Source organism: Crinia signifera, chromosome 9, assembly GCF_055691185.1.
Source record: "Crinia signifera chromosome 9, ASM5569118v1, whole genome shotgun sequence".
Classification (NCBI taxonomy): Eukaryota; Metazoa; Chordata; class Amphibia; order Anura; family Myobatrachidae; genus Crinia; species Crinia signifera.
Window position 1 is genome coordinate 129,667,696 of NC_139225.1, and position 22,706 is coordinate 129,690,401.

The 22,706-nt window shown below is 45.3% G+C and overlaps 1 protein-coding gene across 1 annotated transcript in view; it reads left to right on the forward strand.

The window, feature by feature from the left end:
- LOC146036025 (cytochrome P450 2C23-like) overlaps positions 1-16,955 on the forward strand; it is a 47,786-nt gene extending 30,831 nt beyond the window's left edge. Inside the window, exons 8-10 of the mRNA XM_083159789.1 lie at positions 11,863-12,050; positions 13,253-13,394; positions 14,676-16,955. Of these exons, the coding sequence (XP_083015915.1) occupies positions 11,863-12,050; positions 13,253-13,394; positions 14,676-14,866 (521 nt within the window). The 3' untranslated portion in view covers positions 14,867-16,955. The remainder of the gene's footprint in view (positions 1-11,862; positions 12,051-13,252; positions 13,395-14,675) is intronic.
- Positions 16,956-22,706: the final 5,751 nt, after the last annotated feature.

The following is a 22,706-nucleotide window of genomic DNA, read 5'->3' on the forward strand; positions in this document are numbered from 1 at the left end:
TTGGCAGATACAATAAATACGTTCAAAATAAGGTTGGACAAGCATTTATTGGATAAAAATATCCAGGGGTACTAATAAGAACCATATTCTGTCTTTTACAAGGGATATGCTATTAAAACGTAGGTTGAACTAGATGGACGCAAGTCTTTATTCAGCCTTATCTACTATGTAACTATGTAACTATGTATAGCAAACTTTGCACCTTTTTTGTGTCCTGCCCTTTTTTCCAGTGGAGGGGATTTCGTTAGGAAAATGCTGCCCTGATACAATACGGGGGCCAGTACTAGAAGTACTGGGGCCAGTACTAGAAGTACTGGGGCCCTCTGCCTGCTGGTTCCCAAATATTAGGCCCTTTATGACTTCCTCTTGAAAGTGCATAAATGTCCCCGTCTGGCTGGTAGAACGGAATAGTACGTAAGCGTTATACAGTGCCATCTGGATGATATACACGGCCAGCTTCTTATACCATATTTTTGTTTTCCGCAGGGCACTGTACGGCTTCAGTACCTGATCTGAAAGATCCACTCCGCCCATGTACTTATTGTAATCTAGGATACAAATAGGTTTTGAGGTGTGGGTACTGGTACCTCGTACAGGGACGGAGGTGGTACTGTCTCCGTGAATTGTTGTCAGTATAAGGACATCCCTCTTGTCCTTATATTTGACCAACAACATATTTTCGGTGCATATTGCCCTGCTTTCACCCTTTCTCAGTAATTGGGCAACGTGCGTTTTTGGGAGGCCTCTTTGGTTCTTGCGCACAGTACCGCAAGCTGCTGTACCTCTTGAACCAACGGCCTTAAACAGGGGGATGCTGGTGTAATAGTTATCCACATAGAGGTGATAACCCTTATCCAGGAAGGGGTGCACTAAATCCCAGACAATCTTTCAACTAACACCTACGAGGGAGGGGGGGCATTCTGGCGGTTCAATTCTTGTGTCCTTCCCTTCATATACCCTAAACCTGTGGGTGTACCCTGAGGTACTTTCGCACAGCTTATACATTTTTATGCCATACCTTGCCCTCTTATTGGGAAGGTACTGGCGGAATTTAACCCTTCCTTTAAAATGTATAAGTGACTCGTCCACACAAATGAATTTTTGGGGGATGTACATCTCAGCAAATTTGGCGCTGAAATGATCAATGACCGGCCTGACTTTGAATAGCCGGTCAAAGGTGGGATCATCTCTGGGTGGGCACTGTGCATTATCGTTGTAATGCAAAAATGTAAGGATCGTCTCAAAACGAGTCCGGGTCATGGCCATACGATGAAGTGGGGTGCTGTACAGAACATCTGTACTCCAATATTGCCTAATTTCTGGCTTTTTAACTATGCCCATATGTAACACCAGACCCCAAAACGTCATCATCTCTACTGCATCTACAGGGGTCCACCTAGCAAATGATGACGTGGGGTTTTGGGCAATAAACTGCTGGGCATATAAATTATTTTGGTCCACCATTAAATTTATAAAATCATCAGAGAAAAAGACTTTGAAAAAGTCAATTTCTTTGAGGCCTGTAGTATCAAATTGGATTCCTGGGTTGGCCAAAAACTCAGGAACCTGGGGCTCAAAATTGTCTGGTGGTGGGGTCCATACGAGATCAATCATTGGGGGGGGGTCTCAGCTGCTCTACGGGGGCGTCTTTGAGGGGGTCCCTCATCACTAGAGGAGGAAGAGGAGCTTAAGACGAATGCAAATTCATCACTTTCTTCACTGGCTGTGTCAGTGTCAGAGGCAATAAGGGCATATGCCTCCTCCGCTGAAAACAGTCTTTGCGATGATTGGGACATTTTTTTTATTTTTGTGTAGGCGTGTATAGTGTAGGGGGGGGGTACAAACTTTATTTCAACACGGGGGGTATGTAGTGTGTATGTAGTGCTTTAACACGTGTAAGTTAAAAGAAAAAAAAAAAGCTCCTGCGCCAAAAATTGAGCACAGATGTTGGTCAGTAACGTCTGTCACTGATCAGCGCTCAGCGGGCACAGGACACCCACAAAAGCACCGTGGGTGTAAAAAATGGTACTTGTTTCCTAGCACGGCCACACCGATCAGAATCGCGGTCATCGGGGGTAAAATCGGGGCCATCGCCATCGCGATTTCCCCATAGAGAACAATGTTAAATGCCTCAATTTACCCGCGATGACCACGATTTCCCATAGGAAACAATGTGAAATGGCTCAATTTAGCCAAATTATCATAGGGAACAATGGTAAATGGGCCAAAAACATACCTGAACATTGAAATGTCCCCCCAAAAGTTATTGACGCCACCCCGCCATCAACGTGAACCCGAAGCGTGGCGAGCGCAGCCAGCCCGCGAGGGGCGGCGGTATGCGTCCTCCGACCTTTTCATGCCCTACTATCCACTAGGGCGTGGAGTGAGAATAGAATAGTGTGGCGAGCGCAGCGAGCCACCGAGCCCGAAGCGTGGCGAGCGCAGCGAGCCCCGCGAGGGGACGCGGATACCTTCACAGTTATACGCGTCCCCTTGCGGGCTTCCCAGGTGTCCATGGCGACGCGGACACCTGGGAAGCCCGTGAAGGGACGCGTTTACCTGTGAAGGTATCCGCGTCCCCTCGCGGGGCTCGCTGCGCTCGCCACGCTTCGGGCTCGGTGGCTCGCTGCGCTCGCCACACTATTCTATTCTCACTCCACGCCCTAGTGGATAGTAGGGCATGAAAAGGTCGGAGGAAGCACCAATACAGTGGAACCCCCCCACAAGTGACCCCATTTTGCAAACTACACCCCTCAGGGAATTCATCTAGGGGTATAGTGTACATTTCAAACCCCAAGGGGTTTCACCAATTGTGGTACAACTGGGCTGTGAAAATGAAAAATTACATTTTTTACACAAAAATGCAGTTCTGGCTCAAAATTTTTCATTTTCACAAGGAATGAAGGAGACAAAGCACCCCAAAATCTGTGCCCCAATTTCTCCCGAGTACGGCAATGCCTCATATGTGACCAAAAAATACCATTTGGGTGCATGGCAGGACTCAGAAGGGAAGGAGTGATATTTGGATTTTGCAGCACAGATTCTGGTGGAATGAATGGTGGGTGCTATGTCGCATTAGCAAGACCCCCGAAGCACCAATACAGTGGAACCCCCCCACAAGTGACCCCATTTTGCAAACTACACCCCTCAGGGAATTCATCTAGGGGTATAGTGTACATTTCAAACCCCCAGAGGTTTCACCAATTGTGGTACAACTGGGCTGTGAAAATGAAAAATTACATTTTTTACACAAAAATGCAGTTCTGGCTCAAAATTTTTCATTTTCACAAGGAATGAAGGAGACAAAGCACCCCAAAATCTGTGCCCCAATTTTTCCCGAGTATGGCAATGCCTCATATGTGACCAAAAAATACCATTTGGGTGCATGGCAGGACTCAGAAGGGAAGGAGTGATATTTGGATTTTGCAGCACAGATTCTGGTGGAATGAATGGTGGGTGCTATGTCGCATTAGCAAGACCCCCGAAGCACCAATACAGTGGAACCCCCCCACAAGTGACCCCATTTTGCAAACTACACCCCTCAGGGAATTCATCTAGGGGTATAGTGTACATTTCAAATCCCCAGGGGTTTCACCAATTTTGGTACAACTGGGCTGTGAAAATGAAAAATTACATTTTTTAACACAAAAATGCAGTTCTGGCTCAAAATTTTTCATTTTCACAAGAAAGAAGGAGACAAAGCACCACAAAATCTGTGCCCCAATTTCTCCCGAGTACGGCAATGCCTCATATGTGACCAAAAAATACCATTTGGGTGCATGGCAGGACTCAGAAGGGAAGGAGTGATATTTGGATTTTGCAGCACACATTCTGGTGGAATGAATGGTGGGTGCTATGTCGCATTAGCAAGACCCCCGAAGCACGGTGAAATGATGAACCTAATAATCCATAGATGTGTGGTATATTTTAAAGCACTCCTTCATACATAGGCCGGGTTTGTCGGGACAAGTTTCACAGTGGAAAATAGTTTGCTTTCGTATTCCCTTTTTATATGAGGAGAGATTAAGCAAGCTAGGACTATTTACACTTGAGAAGAGACGTTTAAGGGGGGACATGCTCAACATGTACAAATATATCAGGGGCCAATATAAGGAACTCTCAAGCACTCTTTTTACTGCAAGAAAGGAAACTAGGACACGAGGGCACGAATTTAGATTAGAGGAAAGAAAATTTCGTTCCCTCAAAAGAAAAAATTTCTTTACGGTCAGAGCAGTCAAACTTTGGAACTCTCTTCCTGGAGAGGTGGTGTTGGCAGATACAATAAATACGTTCAAAATAAGGTTGGACAAGCATTTATTGGATAAAAATATCCAGGGGTACTAATAGGAACCATATTCTGTCTTTTACAAGGGATATGCTATTAAAACGTAGGTTGAACTAGATGGACGCAAGTCTTTATTCAGCCTTATCTACTATGTAACTATGTAACTATGTATAGCAAACTTTGCACCTTTTTTGTGTCCTGCCCTTTTTTCCAGTGGAGGGGATTTCGTTAGGAAAATGCTGCCCTGATACAATACGGGGGCCAGTACTAGAAGTACTGGGGCCAGTACTAGAAGTACTGGGGCCCTCTGCCTGCTGGTTCCCAAATATTAGGCCCTTTATGACTTCCTCTTGAAAGTGCATAAATGTCCCCGTCTGGCTGGTAGAACGGAATAGTACGTAAGCGTTATACAGTGCCATCTGGATGATATACACGGCCAGCTTCTTATACCATATTTTTGTTTTCCGCAGGGCACTGTACGGCTTCAGTACCTGATCTGAAAGATCCACTCCGCCCATGTACTTATTGTAATCTAGGATACAAATAGGTTTTGAGGTGTGGGTACTGGTACCTCGTACAGGGACGGAGGTGGTACTGTCTCCGTGAATTGTTGTCAGTATAAGGACATCCCTCTTGTCCTTATATTTGACCAACAACATATTTTCGGTGCATATTGCCCTGCTTTCACCCTTTCTCAGTAATTGGGCAACGTGCGTTTTTGGGAGGCCTCTTTGGTTCTTGCGCACAGTACCGCAAGCTGCTGTACCTCTTGAACCAACGGCCTTAAACAGGGGGATGCTGGTGTAATAGTTATCCACATAGAGGTGATAACCCTTATCCAGGAAGGGGTGCACTAAATCCCAGACAATCTTTCAACTAACACCTACGAGGGAGGGGGGGCATTCTGGCGGTTCAATTCTTGTGTCCTTCCCTTCATATACCCTAAACCTGTGGGTGTACCCTGAGGTACTTTCGCACAGCTTATACATTTTTATGCCATACCTTGCCCTCTTATTGGGAAGGTACTGGCGGAATTTAACCCTTCCTTTAAAATGTATAAGTGACTCGTCCACACAAATGAATTTTTGGGGGATGTACATCTCAGCAAATTTGGCGCTGAAATGATCAATGACCGGCCTGACTTTGAATAGCCGGTCAAAGGTGGGATCATCTCTGGGTGGGCACTGTGCATTATCGTTGTAATGCAAAAATGTAAGGATCGTCTCAAAACGAGTCCGGGTCATGGCCATACGATGAAGTGGGGTGCTGTACAGAACATCTGTACTCCAATATTGCCTAATTTCTGGCTTTTTAACTATGCCCATATGTAACACCAGACCCCAAAACGTCATCATCTCTACTGCATCTACAGGGGTCCACCTAGCAAATGATGACGTGGGGTTTTGGGCAATAAACTGCTGGGCATATAAATTATTTTGGTCCACCATTAAATTTATAAAATCATCAGAGAAAAAGACTTTGAAAAAGTCAATTTCTTTGAGGCCTGTAGTATCAAATTGGATTCCTGGGTTGGCCAAAAACTCAGGAACCTGGGGCTCAAAATTGTCTGGTGGTGGGGTCCATACGAGATCAATCATTGGGGGGGGGTCTCAGCTGCTCTACGGGGGCGTCTTTGAGGGGGTCCCTCATCACTAGAGGAGGAAGAGGAGCTTAAGACGAATGCAAATTCATCACTTTCTTCACTGGCTGTGTCAGTGTCAGAGGCAATAAGGGCATATGCCTCCTCCGCTGAAAACAGTCTTTGCGATGATTGGGACATTTTTTTTATTTTTGTGTAGGCGTGTATAGTGTAGGGGGGGGGTACAAACTTTATTTCAACACGGGGGGTATGTAGTGTGTATGTAGTGCTTTAACACGTGTAAGTTAAAAGAAAAAAAAAAAGCTCCTGCGCCAAAAATTGAGCACAGATGTTGGTCAGTAACGTCCGTCACTGATCAGCGCTCAGCGGGCACAGGACACCCACAAAAGCACCGTGGGTGTAAAAAATGGTACTTGTTTCCTAGCACGGCCACACCGATCAGAATCGCGGTCATCGGGGGTAAAATCGGGGCCATCGCCATCGCGATTTCCCCATAGAGAACAATGTTAAATGCCTCAATTTACCCGCGATGACCACGATTTCCCATAGGAAACAATGTGAAATGGCTCAATTTAGCCAAATTATCATAGGGAACAATGGTAAATGGGCCAAAAACATACCTGAACATTGAAATGTCCCCCCAAAAGTTATTGACGCCACCCCGCCATCAACGTGAACCCGAAGCGTGGCGAGCGCAGCCAGCCCGCGAGGGGCGGCGGTATGCGTCCTCCGACCTTTTCATGCCCTACTATCCACTAGGGCGTGGAGTGAGAATAGAATAGTGTGGCGAGCGCAGCGAGCCACCGAGCCCGAAGCGTGGCGAGCGCAGCGAGCCCCGCGAGGGGACGCGGATACCTTCACAGTTATACGCGTCCCCTTGCGGGCTTCCCAGGTGTCCATGGCGACGCGGACACCTGGGAAGCCCGTGAAGGGACGCGTTTACCTGTGAAGGTATCCGCGTCCCCTCGCGGGGCTCGCTGCGCTCGCCACGCTTCGGGCTCTGTGGCTCGCTGCGCTCGCCACACTATTCTATTCTCACTCCACGCCCTAGTGGATAGTAGGGCATGAAAAGGTCGGAGGACGCGTACCGCCGCCCCACGCGGGCTCGCTACGCTCGCCACGCTTCGGGTTCACGTTGATGGCGGGGTGGCGTCAACTACTTTTGGGGGGACATTTCAATGTTCAGGGGTGTTTTTGGCCCATTTACTATTGTTCCTATGCTGATTTGGGTAAATTGATCCATTTACCATTGTTTCCTATGAGAAATCGTGGTCATCGCGGGTAAATTGAGGCATTTAACATTGTTCTCTATGGGGAAATCGGGGGCATCGCGTCTGGACCATTTTAGCATTTTTTGGTGCACACGACGCGACCGACCCGATTTTTCATAGCATTTCAATGGAAAAATCGGGGGCATCGCGTCGGTCGCGTCGCAGGCCACTCAAATTACCCCTGATGGCCAAGATTTGTGGCCGTGCTAGGAAACAAGTACCTAAAAAAATTTTTTTAAAAAAGACTCCACAGCACCCTCCAAAAAAAAAAAATTTAAAAAAACTTCTGATGAGTCAAAGACAACAGGAATTTGATCCAAAAAAAAAAAATTAGATCAAAAATGCTGATCAGTGATGTACGTCACTGATCAGCGCTCAGCGGGCACAGGACACCCACAAAAGCACCGTGGGTGTAAAAAATTTTTTTAAAAAAAGACTCCACAGCACCCTCCCAAAAAAAAAAAAATTCAAAAAATGCTGATGAGTCAAAGACAACAGGAATTTGATCCCAAAAAAAAAAATTAGATAAAAAATGCTGATCAGTGATGTACGTCACTGATCAGCGGGCACAGGACACCCACAAAATCACCGTGGGTGTAAAAAAATTAAAAAAAAAAACCCCCACAGCACCCTCAAAAAAAAAAAATGCTGATCAGTGATGCAACACTGATTAGCAGTGAGGGGCAGCAGGCACACAACTGTGGGTGCAACCTGACAGGGTATATATAAAAAAAAAAAAAACCTGCACCCCAAAAAAAATGCTGATCAGTTAGTTTACACTGATCAGCACAAAAGGGGGGCAGCAGAGGGCAGCAGATACAAAATTATATCACACAATTTAAATCTCTGACACAATGACGCTGCTGCAGCAGCAGCAGCACCAGCAACACAAGCACAGCAGGAGCTGGCAGCACGGATGCCACCAACGCTGATCAGGTCAGTATAGGCACAGATGGGCACGGAGACCGCTCTGCACGCTGTTCCTAACCGGAATGGCGGCTGCAGGGCTGTCTCCGTTATTTCATTTGAGGTGTAATGGCTGTGATTGGTCCGTCAGTCCGACGGACCAATCACAGCCTTTGGGGGCAGGTGGGGTGAGGTGGGGTGACCACCAGTGACACCCTTACACCCGGTGATGATTGGTGCTGTACTTAACAGCACCAATCACCACCGATCCCTGTGTCACCGGCGAACGTTATTCGCCGGTACACAGAAAACGCTGTAATTAGCTGTTCACATTGAACAGCCAATCACAGCGATCGCCGATGGGTGGGGGCATAGCTGCCCCCCCTGGGCAATGAGGGAAGATGTCTGCTGTCAGGGACAGCAGACATCGTCCCTCTGTCACCGCGTCTATAGACGCGGTGACAGTTTAATGGCATGACGTACATTTATGCCATGTGTCGGGAAGTACATCCCGACCATGACGTAAATGTACGTCAAATGTCGGGAAGGGGTTAATAATAAATATTGTTGAACTAGGTGTGTGAGTGAACATTAAAAAACTTGTCTTGTTCTTGAGTCCTAATTTGAGCTCAACATTAGGGCCTTTAGAGTTTGTCGTAAAAGCAACATCTTTCTCAAATGTGCAAAGCCATGTGTTCTGCAGGTGGGTCAAATTTAACATGTGCAGAGAGAGAGAGTTAAGGTCCATACACACTGGGCGATTATGCTAAGCGTGTATGGACAGCGGTGACCGCTGTAATCGCGGGGGGAAAGTTGCTCAGTGCATACACACTGAGTGGCTTTCCCCCTGCCCGGCGCGGTCAGCGTGCGCGGGGGGGGGATGGCTTTGCATAGCACAGCGCTATGCAAAGCCGTCCTCAAAGCCGTTCATCTGCTGGTAATACCAGCAGATGAGCAGCTTTCCCTGCGATGATGCGGGAGCGCGCATCACAGCTCATCGCCGTGCCATACACACTGGGCGGCTTTGAGCTGGAAGCAGCTCAAAGTCACCCACTGTATATGGGCTTTCAAGGTCCGTACACACTGGATGATTTTGAACTGAAAGCAGCTCAGTTTTGTTGTTTGAGCTGCTTTTAGCTCATAAGCCGCCGAGTGTGTATGGCCCGTCAATGAGCGGTGAGCACGTTTCTGCATCATCTCTGTCCGCCACCACTCATCTGCTGGTATTACCAGAAGATGAGCAACGTGGTGTACGGCTTTCCATAGTGTCCTGCTAAGCGGGAAAATCGCTTATACGGGCAAAAATCACTCAGTGTGTATGCACTAAACGATTTTCCCCATCATTGCTGTGCATACACATTGGGCAAACTGAAATCTAAATTGCAATGTAAAAATAAAGCAGCTAGTATTTACCCTGCACAGAAACAAAATGATACAGGTTGAGTATCCCTTTTCCAAAATGCTCGGGTCCAGAAGCATTTTGGATAACAGATTATTCGGCATTTTGGAATATTTATGCATTTGTGTTGCATAAACAAATCAAACACAGAATATACAGAAATATATTTTATTTTTGCGTGAAACAAGGTTTTAAAACCTGAAACAAAGTGCCCGATTCAGACCTGCTCACTAGTCTGCATATTATATTCTCATGCGACTTGGGGGGTCCTCCGAGCGTTTCTATGGGTATGCCTACCAATTTGTTGGCACGCCCATGGAACGCTAGGCAGACAGCAGCAACAGACCCCTGCCTGTCACTCAATTTGCAAACGCCCCTGTGGGTGAAAAACATGCACATGTGCATGAGCGACTATGCGCATGCGCACACCCCCACCATCGGAGAAGGGGCCCAATTCAGACCGGTACAAACAGGTCTGAATCAGCCCCAAACTTTGTGTATTATCTCAGGCACTATGGCTTTTATTCAGATCTGATCGCAGTACAAATTTGTTTGTAAAAATGGGCAAAACCATGTGCACTGCAGGTGGGGCAGATGTAACATGTGCAGAGAGAGTTAGATTTGTGTGAGTTATTTTGTTTCTGTGCAGGGTAAATACTGACTGCTTTATTTTTACACTGCAATTTAGATTTCAGTTTTAAACACACCCCACCCAAAATATAACTCTCTCTGCACATATTACATCTGCCCCACCTGCAGTGCACATGGTTTCGCCCATTTTCCAAACAAATTTGTACTGCAATCAGACCTGAATAAGGGCCTATATTTGAATGCAAATATTTATATTTATTTAGTGCCAGTTACATATCATGTCACCAGTAGTGCCAGTTACAGATGTTCCCAGTAATGCCATTTACATGTCATGTCCCCAGTAGTGCCAGTTACAGATCTTGTCCCCAGTAGTGCCAGTTACAGATGTCCCCAGTAATGCCAGTTACAAATCATGTCACCAGTATTGCCAGTTACATATCATGTCCCCAGTAGTGCCAGTTACAGATGTATCCAGTAGTGCCATTTACATATCATGTCCCTAATAGTGCCAGTTACATATCATGTCCCCAGTTGTGCCAGTTACAGATGTCCCCAGTGCCAGCTACAGAATTCACCAGTAGTGCCAGTTACATATTATGTCCCCAGTAGTGACCATTACAGATGTCCCCAGTAGTTTCAGTTACAGATGTCCCCAGTAGTGCCAGTTACATATCATGTCACCAGTAGTGCCAGTTACAGATGTTCCCAGTAATGCCATTTACATGTCATGTCCCCAGTAGTGCCAGTTACAGATCTTGTCCCCAGTAGTGCCAGTTACAGATGTCCCCAGTAATGCCAGTTACAAATCATGTCACCAGTATTGCCAGTTACATATCATGTCCCCAGTAGTGCCAGTTACAGATGTATCCAGTAGTGCCATTTACATATCATGTCCCTAATAGTGCCAGTTACATATCATGTCCCCAGTTGTGCCAGTTACAGATGTCCCCAGTGCCAGCTACAGAATTCACCAGTAGTGCCAGTTACATATTATGTCCCCAGTAGTGACCGTTACAGATTTTCCCAGTAGTGCCAGTTACAGATGTCCCCAGTAGTTTCAGTTACAGATTTCCCCATTAGTGCCAGTTACATATTATGTCCCCAGTAGTGACAATTACATATGTCTCCAGTACTGCCAGTTACATATCATATCCCCAGTAGTGCCAGTTACAGATGTCCACAGTGCCAGCTACAGAAGTCCCCAGTAGTACCAGTTACATATTATGTCCCCAGTAGTGACTGTTACTGATTTACCCAGTAGTGCCAGTTACAAATCATATCCTGTTGGAAGCTATTGCTGTTATTCAACATGTAATGGCATCCCAAGAGGGGGAGGGGTTCCCAGTCCTGTGTATAATGAGCAGTAGCAGCTTCCAATAGTAGCAGCTTACACAGTCTGATTTCAACTGGAAGGGCTGCAGTCCTGCAGGAGCTGCCACTGGTTATAGATGTCCCCAGTAGTGCCTGTTACATAGCATGTCCCCAGTAGTGTCAATTTACAGAGGTCCCAAGTAGTTCCAGTTACATACAGTATCATGTCAGCAGTGGTGCCAGTTACATATCATGTCCCCAGTATTGCGGGTTAGATATCATGTCCAAAGTAGTGCTTTTTGCAAAAAATACATTCTGGAAACTGGTTTTCAGAATAATTTGGAAAACAGATATCTGGATAAGGGATACTCAACCTGTACTAAAGTAATACCAGTCCCAAAAATGTACTGTAACCATTTTATATTTGGAAAAGAGTGTTTCTAGAACTTTTTGGAATGGCAAATAATCTTATCCTACACAATTATTCTTCTCTTCTCAGCCAAGGTCCAGGAAGAAATTGACCAGGTGATTGGCCAGGACCGCCCTCCTTCCATAGAGGATCGAGACAAAATGCCATATACAGATGCTGTCATACATGAGATACAGAGGTTTGCAGATGTTGCGCCTCTGAGTGTACCCCATGCAGTATCTGAAACCACCTACTTCAGAGGCTACACGATCCCCAAGGTTGGAAAAAGTTTTTTTTATTACTTAAAAAAATGTATAAGGCAAGGTATGGTTTAGGTATTGCGCTCATCCAATAACGAGTCGCAACTCCAGAACGTCTCTCCTGTTAGTGAGAGACAAAAAGTAGATACAAGAAAAGAGGGGTTGTCTGGAGTGCGCTCTAACAGTACCACCTAGTACATATAAATAATATGCATGATATCACAATCATATATCTTCTGAAGCGGGATTCTGATGTTCAACAATGAAACATAGACTTCGTTCAAGATGTAATTCTTTATTTAAAAAGCCCTTTTTACCCTAGTTGGGTATTAATTTGTCCATGGTTATTGCGATTTTTAACAAATGTTTCACTTTGGGTTATTTAGTTATACTTTTGTTTTTTCTTCTGTAATGTGAAAAATATCCCATTTTCGTGCGACAACACAAAGGATCCAAGACACATTCTTTGACCTGTTTTCCTAAAAAACAAAAATGGTACTGTTGGGTCAATCATCACAATTTTTGCTTCACCTTCCTCAGGCAGGCAAATCAAAATCCCTGATGATTGCTGGCAGAGACAATTGAATAGCCCGGTAAGGATCAATTATTTGTGGTAAAATACTGCAGTTAATTGAATACCGGCTACAGGTGACAGCAATGTGTGATGATAAAATTCCAACCAGACTTGCTGTGTTAAGTGCTGGCAATAAACGTCAGTTCGGAGTTTAATGAAATCTCATTAAAGATTGACTTGGTTCTGCTACTGTATGTTGTAAGATAATCTATATTGGTGACCACATATAAAACAATAGGATATCTTTATCAAAGCTTGGAGAGAGATAAAGTGAAGAGGCACTTAAAATACCAGCCACTCTGGTAAAGTACCAGCCACTCTGCTCCTAATTGTCATTTTTAAAACACAGCTTGTAACATGGCAGTTATGACTTGGGTGCTGCAAATCTGAGTCACCAGAGAGTGAATTAGATTTGCAAGCACCTAAGAAATCATTGGATTGTCGATGACCATCCAATGATTTCGGCACCGTTTGCAAGGCTGTGAATAGATCTTTATGCAAATCAACCATTCGCATGCCTGTGGGGACAATTGGCGAGCCAGTGTGGGGTGCCCATTCGTGTGGGTGGCTGGCAGCGATTATTTTGCTCTGTGAGTCAATCAAAATAACCTCCTTATTGTGTTCCTCTATTGTTATCTATGTATAGGGAACCACAGTGTTTCCGCTTTTGACCTCTGTTCTGAAGGATCCCAAACACTTTCGAAACCCAGCAATATTCGATCCAGGTCACTTTCTAGATGGCAATGGCAGGCTCCAGAAGAATGAAGCTTTTTTGCCATTTTCAACAGGTATGAATCATTTTCAGAAGGCCAGAAGATGACAATTAAACGAAATGTATTCTTCGACATTGAACTGATCCACATACATTATGTTGACAATGATAAATGTCTTCATGATTTAAATGTCAACAAATTATCCCTGGTGGTCTAGCAGTGACATAACTGTGCAGTGGGCCTTTAGAGGGGTCTACCGGGTCCAGTTGTTGTAACCAGATGATGACTTCTTCTGGACACAGGGTCACCTGTAGCCAGTGGCGTAAGTTCGTTCCAGTTGCCCGGAGGCAAAATATATATTGGTACCCCCCCCAAACACACACACACACACACACACACACACACACCTTATAACCTTATATAACCTTATATAAAATATATATTTATTTTAATAAATATTGATAGAGACATAGAGAACACATATATATTTCAGAACTCAGCCACAGAAGCAATACGTTGGCTTTTAAATAACTGATTTAAACTTGCATGGGGAGGAGAGGTGCCCCCTTGGGAGCAGGAGCCCGGCGGCAGATGACTCCATTGCCTCCCAGAGTTCTGCCTCTGCCTGTAGCAGTAAGTAAGCCTAATACCTAACCCAAACTCCTCTCCTGCACCCTAATTCTAACCCTAAACAACTGGTCAATGCAGAGTGTCAGAATTTCACATATGGACATTTTCAAATGTTGATATTCTACAGATGCCAAAGTGTTCAATATCAACATTTTAACAATGTTGACCTCATAACTGTTGACATTGTGATCAGTGGCGTAGCTATGTTTTGGGCGCCCCCCCGCCGTTAGGGCCCCCCCCCCGTCGCCGTCCCGCCGAGCACCCCTACCCCGCCACCCTGCCGCCCATGCAAACCCCCCTCAATCCCCCACAGCCTTACCTATCGCGTTGGTCCCGGCGGCTCCGTTCTTCTGCTGAGGACCACCAGAAAATGGCCGCCCCCATACAGCAGACAGTTTCAGAGAACTGTGTGCTATATGGGGGCAGCCATTTTGTGGTGGTCCTCAGCAGAAGAACGGAGCCGCCGGGACCAGCGCGATAGGTAAGTCTGCAGGGGATTGAGGGGGGTTTAACTATAGCACCGCAGCCCCCGGCGCCCCCACATGCACAGCGCCCCCCTGCGGTGGCGGGGGCTGCGGTGCTATAGTTACGCCCCTGATTGTGATGGCTTCATTATCAAATATCATAATTTTGACGACATCCCATATTTTGCACACAGATTTCATTTTGCCCATTCAAAAACCGTTTTCAAAACTAGTGATGATCTTATATTTCCCATCTCTACAGGGAGGAGGATCTGCCTTGGAGAAGGGTTGGCCAAAATGGAGATATTTGTTTTTCTCATATTCATCCTGCAGAACTTCAACATAAAAACTAGTGAGGACCCTTCAGAAATTGACATATCCCCTCTGCCCAACACCAGCAGCATTATCCCACGCCCGCAGGAAATAAGTTTTATGCCACGATTCCCACGTTAACAAGAGATGAGCTGTCTGGAGTCCAAGGGATCTGAGCCACTCTGACTGCTAGGGATCCACGTCCACCCATGCGGCAGCTCGGGTGTTCACGCCAGATTTGGATCCAGCTGTGAGGCTGGCGAGCATTATCTTCCCGATGTCGGATTCTTGCGAGACTTGTTTCTATATACGGCGCAGCAGACATAACTTGGCGTCATTTAATGCAAATGAATGATGCACTGCAGTCTGCTGTATATGTGCTGAGAGTAAATCTGAGGGGACATGGTATGCTGTGCTGTACTCTGCTGCATTGGGTGTGCTATATCCAGAGACCCCAGTCTCACAATTGTTTGTACTCTCTAAAAGGACTGAGTGGGGACATGCTGAATGCCACAGTGTGCTGTGCTGTACTCTGCTGTATTCACTGTTCTCTGTATAGTGACTGTGTATATAAGGGCACACTGTTGTCTACTGCACCATGCTGTGTCCAGACAGAGCCGGCCCTAGCCTAAATGATGCCCTAGGCAAGATTTTGGCTGGTGCCCCCTAACACCGCCACTAGTTCCGCCTCTGACCCTGCTCCCCTTTCCCAGCACCATCAACCCTCATCATAGCAGTCATCATTTTGGTGCTCCTACCCGCAATATTTTAAATAGAAACAGTGCACACATTCGGTGTGCAGCCCAAAGAGGGGTGTGTTCTTGCTGAGAAGAGGCATGGCCACACAATTGTACCCCCAATTCAAATTATGCCACACAGTAGTGCAACTTTATTCACATTATATCATGCGATGGTGTCCCTTATTCACGTTACATCACACAGTAGTACCACTTTACCTTATGTACATTATTCACATTATACTCTTAGAAAAAATCCTGAGAAAATAATGTATTTTAATCACCTCCATGGCCACACTGCAACCCAGCACAAAGCAGTGTGTGATGGGCAGAGGAGAAGAGCTGCAGCTGCTGCTGTCACTTAAGGGGAGGGGGCCCGGGGCCCCCACTGGGCCCTTCCATCAGACTTTGGCCTGGGTAATTTGTACCCCCTACCCCTTTCTCTCGGCACCCCTGATAATACCACACAGTAATGCCCCTTACACATGACACACATTATTAATGTCCCTTACACATTATGCCAACCTTTATTAATGCCCTTCATACACATAATGACACACATAATGCCCCTTACACATATGTTGCACATTATTAATGCCCTTATACACATGACACACATAATGCCTGTTACACATGTCGCACATTATTAATGCATTTATTCATGACACACATAATGCCCCTTACACATATGCCGAACACTATTGCACAACCAACCCACCCACAGAAAGCACTCGCACAGCCGCTAACACTGTGACCTCTGCCTCTGCTTGGATACAGATATTTCCTCATACATCTTGCCTCAATAGGCCATGCAGCTCCTGGCTTGTTCTGCTAACTTTGGGTGCCTTTTTTGCTGAAAATTCGTCTTATTTGCATTGTTATGTGACCAGGAAACACAAGGAGCTTCCGATGATTAAAATGATTTGCAGCATGCCTATATTCTGTGTGCGACTGTGGCTGTACCTGCATACAGAATGCTATGTTACAGTGATTTCCATGATTACACTATTTCATATGCAGATACAGCCTCACTCACACACAAAATACCACCTTGATAAAGCTGTGGGCCAACACAGCGAAACGCGTTGGTGTTTATTGGACCACCTTTGGAGAGAGGGATTCACCCTGAAGATTGGTTGACCACCTGCTGCATCATTTATCTGATCCTGTCCAAAGCATTTGCTACACTGGAACCGTAAGAGGCCTATTCATCCTGAACGCCATTTCTATCTATGGATACCCCGGGCTGGCTATAACCAATCTATTGCCAACGGGCGGACTTCCAAGGCAACATACAGGACTTACTAACTTGTATACGGCCCTATCAATACGGACGTTCCTATACCATCTTATGGACACAAGCCCCTGGATCAGAGCAGGTCATATCAACTATTATTGGTGACTATACTAAAACCCTCCATAACAGGTCCATTGCTCTTAATTAACTACCTATGTGTTTTTTATATTTTTTTTATTGTCTATTTTGATTATATTGTGAGGAATTTATTATGTATATTTTCTATTAAATATTTTAAATTGATGCAAGCTCTTAAATTTGTATTTCTTCGAGCGCCGATTCCTTTTGTCTTGTTGTTTTCTGTTATTTACCTGGGGAATTGACCATCCCCTGAATCGGCTGCTCTATAAGGAAACATACCCATATAGAGGCGCTCTAATAGATTGACCTAGGTCAGTCTTTTTGCTCAATAAACTATTGCACAACCAACCCACCCACAGAAAGCACTCGCACAGCCGCTAACACTGTGACCTCTGCCTCTGCTTGGATACAGATATTTCCTCATACATCTTGCCTCAATAGGCCATGCAGCTCCTGGCTTGTTCTGCTAACTTTGGGTGCCTTTTTTGCTGAAAATTCGTCTTATTTGCATTGTTATGTGACCAGGAAACACAAGGAGCTTCCGATGATTAAAATGATATGCGGCATTCCTATATTCTGTGTGCGACTGTGGCTGTACCTGCATACAGAATGCTATGTTACAGTGATTTCCATGATTACACTATTTCATATGCAGATACAGCCTCCCTCACACACAAAATATAGGCATGCTGCATATCATTTTAATCAGCAGAAGCTGCTAATGCCCCTAGGCATTCCAAATGCCCTAGGCAATTGCCTAGTTTGCCTTTGCCTAAGGCCGGCTCTGTGTCCAGATCTCACAATATATGTCATTTCTAGAAGGTTATTTTTGGTGATGATCCCTTTTTTCTTTTAATCAGTATATTTTATTCAATTCAACTTTTGATATACAGCTTACAATATTTAAAAAAATATACATACATACTTAAAACGGAATAATCACCTTTCCAAATTTTGCAAAGAACACTGCCACATTCAAGAGCAAGGCGATTTCTGTTCTTAACTAACCTAAAATTGTGAAATGACACAAGTGTTGTATTATACTTTATCTTTTGGGACATGTTCCTGAAGCTTTCAAAAGTGTTATATACATATTTACTCTTACATTAGAAAAAAAAAAAACAACAACAACAAAAAAAGAAAAATAAATAAAGACAATATTTGCCCGGGCGGAATTTATAGTGAAATCAGCAGTTAAGTGATGTTTTTTTACCATGGAAGAGGTCATAATTAAAATTCAGAATACATACAGTACTTTTCAAGTTGGGCAAGTTTTTTCCCGCCATATAGTGATTGTGTATAAACAAACCAATGATTCCAAATTTGAATACATTTTATGGATCTGTTCTGTAGAAATGCTGTTATCTTCTCCATTGAAGCCACAAACCATATCTTATTTGACAATGTTTGAGCAGAAGGGGGGTCCAGGCTTTTCCAGTGTGATGCAACTAGACATCTTGCAGCACTTAATATCTGGGTTGCTAAGTTTTCTGAAAGAGGGTCTAGGTAAGTTATTAGCAGGAAAGACAATGGATCTCTATTTACATTATTTAGTAACACTTTACTCAATAAATTTGCTACTTCTTTCTAATAAGTCCACCATATGTGCAAATAAGTGCCCGATTCACCACAGCCTCTCCAGCATAGAGGTAAAGCAGAGCTATAAATTCTATTTAGTCTAACTGGAACCAAGTACCAGCAATAATACATTTTATATGCATTCTCCTCAATCAGAGTAGAGATTGCATTTTTAGATAATCTCTCAAGAATTAGGGACCAAGAATTTTCATCTGGGGGATTTCCTAAATCTACCTCCCATTGACGTTCAAAATTGGGAGCGGGGGGGTTCTGATGAATGTAATATTAAATTATATAATGAGGAGATCATTCCCTTCATGAGGGGTTCAACCAAACATAGGGGGTTATTCTAGTCCATTCTTTCTGACAAAATCCTTCTTAGATGGACAAAACCATGTGCACTGCGGGTGGGGCAGATGTCACTTGTGCGGAGAGAATTAGATTTGGGTGGGGTTTTTCTTCAAAGTGAGATCTATATTGAAGTGTAAAATCATGCAGTCAGTATTTTCCCTGCACAGAAACAAAATAACTCACCCAAATCTAATTTTCTCTGCACATGTCACATCTGCCCCCCTGCAGTGCACATGGTTTTGTCCATCTAAGAAGGATTTTGTCAGAAAGAATGAACTAGAATAAACCCCATAGTCGTTCCAATGGAGACTTTAGAGTTTGGGTGGGGAAGTGAAGGGTATCTACAAAGTGCTTTATTTGTAGGAACGTGAAGGCATTCCATTCTGGGAAAGAATATTTTCTTGCACATCACCTAAACTCATACACTTTCCCCCTTGGAGGACATCTGCTGCAAAAATAACTCCTTTGGTAATCCACTTTGCTGATATAGCTGTTGCCCGCCCCTGTTCAAAAGATTTATTATTCCATAGTAGGGTAAGGGGAGATGGTTCAGACAGTACAGTATGTTATATTTTCTAATACGCTGGTTCCAAATTGAACAGGTGAAATTAATTACGGGATTGCTAGTGACCTCCGGAGGTCGACTTTTGAGGGAAGCATTAATGTATTGTTTTAGGAGATGGATTTGTATTGTGGTCTACCTGGATGGGGTATTTGCAGGGGTGTAACTATAGCACCGCAGCCCCCGCCACCGCGGGGGGGGCGCTGTGCATGTGGGGGCGCCGGGGGCTGCGGTGCTATAGTAAAACCCCCCCTCAAACCCCCGCAGACTTACCTATCGCGCTGGTCCCGGCGGCTCCGTTCTTCTGCTGAGGACCAACACAAAATGGCCGCCCCCATATAGCACACAGTTCTCTGAAACTGTCTGCTGTATGGGGGCGGCCATTTTCTGGTGGTCCTCAGCAGAAGAACGGAGCCGCCGGGACCAGCGTGATAGGTAAGGCTGTGGGGGATTGAGGGGGGGTTTGCATGGGCGGCGGGGTAGGGGTGCTCGGCGGGGCGGCGACGGGGGGGGCGCCCCCCCCCTAACGGCGGGGGGGCGCCCAAAACGTAGCTACGCCACTGGGTATTTGGGATTGTGTAGCAGATTCTGGGTTTAGTCCACAATGGGGGAAACTGAAGTGTATGTGTGATGTGGTGTGAGGTAAATTAAGCTCTGTATGCAAGAATGTGGGGGCAAATCAAGGGATTTTAGTTTGGTAATAATATTATTGTACTGTTTGGTTTGCTTTGTTCATTTGCATGTACAGATGGAGCCGCTCTCAGCCAGACTACCAGCAAGCCATATTGCACTTTCTGGTGGAGTTGGCAGGGGCATGTGAGCATCTCACTCATTCACTCGTCTTATTTGGGTGTACCTTAGCTGGACGCTGCAGGCTTGCTGGGGTTATGCTGGTGTTGGTGCAGGCTTTCTGGGGCTCCGGGTGCAGGTTGCAGGGAGCGGTAAAGCAGAGGAAAGCGTGCCAATCTAACTTACCCACTTGCAGGCCAGTGATGTTAGGGTTCCCCCTAATTGCTCTCGCTAGTGCCTCCATACACAGCACAAAGATCAGAGGCGAGAGGGGGCAACCCTGTCTGGTACCATTTGTGATGCGTATGGGTTCTGAGAGTGTCCCTTTTACTCTGACCTGGGCCGATGGATATTTTTTTGCAAAAAAAATTTCACAAGCGCCTCAGGACCGCCTCCATAAAGGCCCAGTCCACCCGATCAAATGCCTTTTCTGCGTCCGTTGAGAGAAGCATTAAGGGCATTTGCTTTGCTTGAGCCTGAGCAATCAAGTCAAACACTCTGGTAGTATTTTCCCTCACCTCTCTGCCATGAACAAAGCCAACTTGGTCAGGGTGGACAGCACTCAACAGCAACGGCCCCAGGCGGCTGGCTATAAGTTTGGCGCACAACTTAACATCCACATTTAACAGGATATTGGACTATAACTTGATGGGAGTGACGGATCTTTGCCATCCTTTGGAATAACAGTGATATGGGCCCCAAGGGATTGGTCAGAGAAACGGGTTTCAGATGAACAGCATTACAGGCCCGCAGCAAGAGAGGGAGAACTATGTCCTGAAATGCCTTGTAATATGTTATAGTAAAACCATCAGGGTCTGGACTTTTACCTGTCCGTGATGACCAAAGAGCGGCTAAGAATTCCTCATTTGTAAAAGGTTCATCTAGGGCTTGAGTAACTCCTTCAGGCAATGTAGGGAAAGCAATATCATCGTATTACTTGTTCATGTACTGTTTGGGCTGGGATTGAATGCTGGGAGGTCAAATTGCACAGCTCTTTATAATAGTCATGGAATATTTTAGCAATCGTTGTGTCTGTGGCATGGGTAACTCCCTGGGCATCTTTAAGCTTAAAGATGTATGTAAGCGATCGTTGGGCTCTGAGGGTGCGGTCTAAAAGTTTTCCCGGTTTATTCCCCCATCTATAATACTTGTGTCAACAAAATGCCCTCCAGGTTCCGTCACTGAGCAAACTGTTAAGTGCAGATCGCACGTTTTGGAGTTCTACGTATGTGTCAGAGGCAAGTGCGGATTTGTGAACTAGTTCAAGAGATTTAATTTTGGCGAGCAGGGCATTTCTACATTCATTTTTTTTTTTTTAAGATATGTGCCTAGCTAATAAACCTGCCTCTGATCACACATGTGGGCCTCCCATAGACACCATTGCCAGTGCCTCAGGGGAGGGTTGCAGAGGGACAGAGGGGTAGATTTATTAAGCTTGTGAAGGGATAAAGTGTCTGGTTTTTATCACCGGTCAATCAGCTCCTACCTGTTATTTTTCAAACCAAGCCTGTAACTTCACAGTTAGGAGCTGATTGGCCGGTGATAAAAACCGGACACTTTATCACTTCACCGAGCTTAATAAATCTGCCCCAGAGTGAGTGTAAGGGGAGCATGTTCTGGGCCCACTATTTGTGTACGGGGGCCTTAAATGATATCATCACCAAAATTGTCCAGTGGTGTCCCCATGCCCCATCACTTCTAGTTTGCATCATTGACTATATAGTCAACATGCAGCACAGATGATGTTGTAGGTATGGGGACTTACAATCTCCACATGCTGTGTGCAGAAGATCCACTTTGAGCAGGTGTCCCAACTCCACCTTCATATTACGAATGAGCACAGAAGTTGTCCTACATGCCGATGGCACTCCCAATAGAGGTATCAGGTCTGTGTTATCATACTGTCACCATCAGTCTTTTCACACTGTCATTCTCCATCTGTACGTGTATACATGGTGCAGCACATGCACTGCATGCAGATATCCTCTGACCAGGGTTGTAGATAGCCTAGATGCTCCTCGTTAAAGCAGGAGGCATGGTCTAAATAAGGGGTATTCAACCTTTAAGACAATGTAGGCTACAGAAGGGGGTTCACTGATACTCAGCTCAGCAGACCATGGATTGAAGACCCCTGGCCGCAGGTTTGACCACACACCCTTTTTATAAACATGGGAGTGCAACCATTGTAATCCCTAACCCCCCTGCAGGCAGAGGAGACTGCTGCACTGAGTGACAGCAACCGCCCTACACCCAGAGTAGTTCAACACAGCAGACAAAGAGAAGTTCTCACTCTCCTTTTTGACTCACACAATTTCAAAAATAGATGATTCATGTACAGTACAGTGGCGCCAAGAGGGAGGCACAAGAGCCCCTCCAACCATCTGGGGCTTATTAGTACCTCCCTCTCAGAGCCACTGTATGTGATCTACATTTGGGCTTGTGTGACTCAAGCCCTGCACCTTTGCACTACATGTATACAAACCTGTGTTCTGCCACTTGTGATTTATATACAGAGTGAGTGGAGGAGGCGTGATAGTTACACTCCTGGATGTGCTGTGTTTTGGGTTAAAGGCCGTTACACAGTGG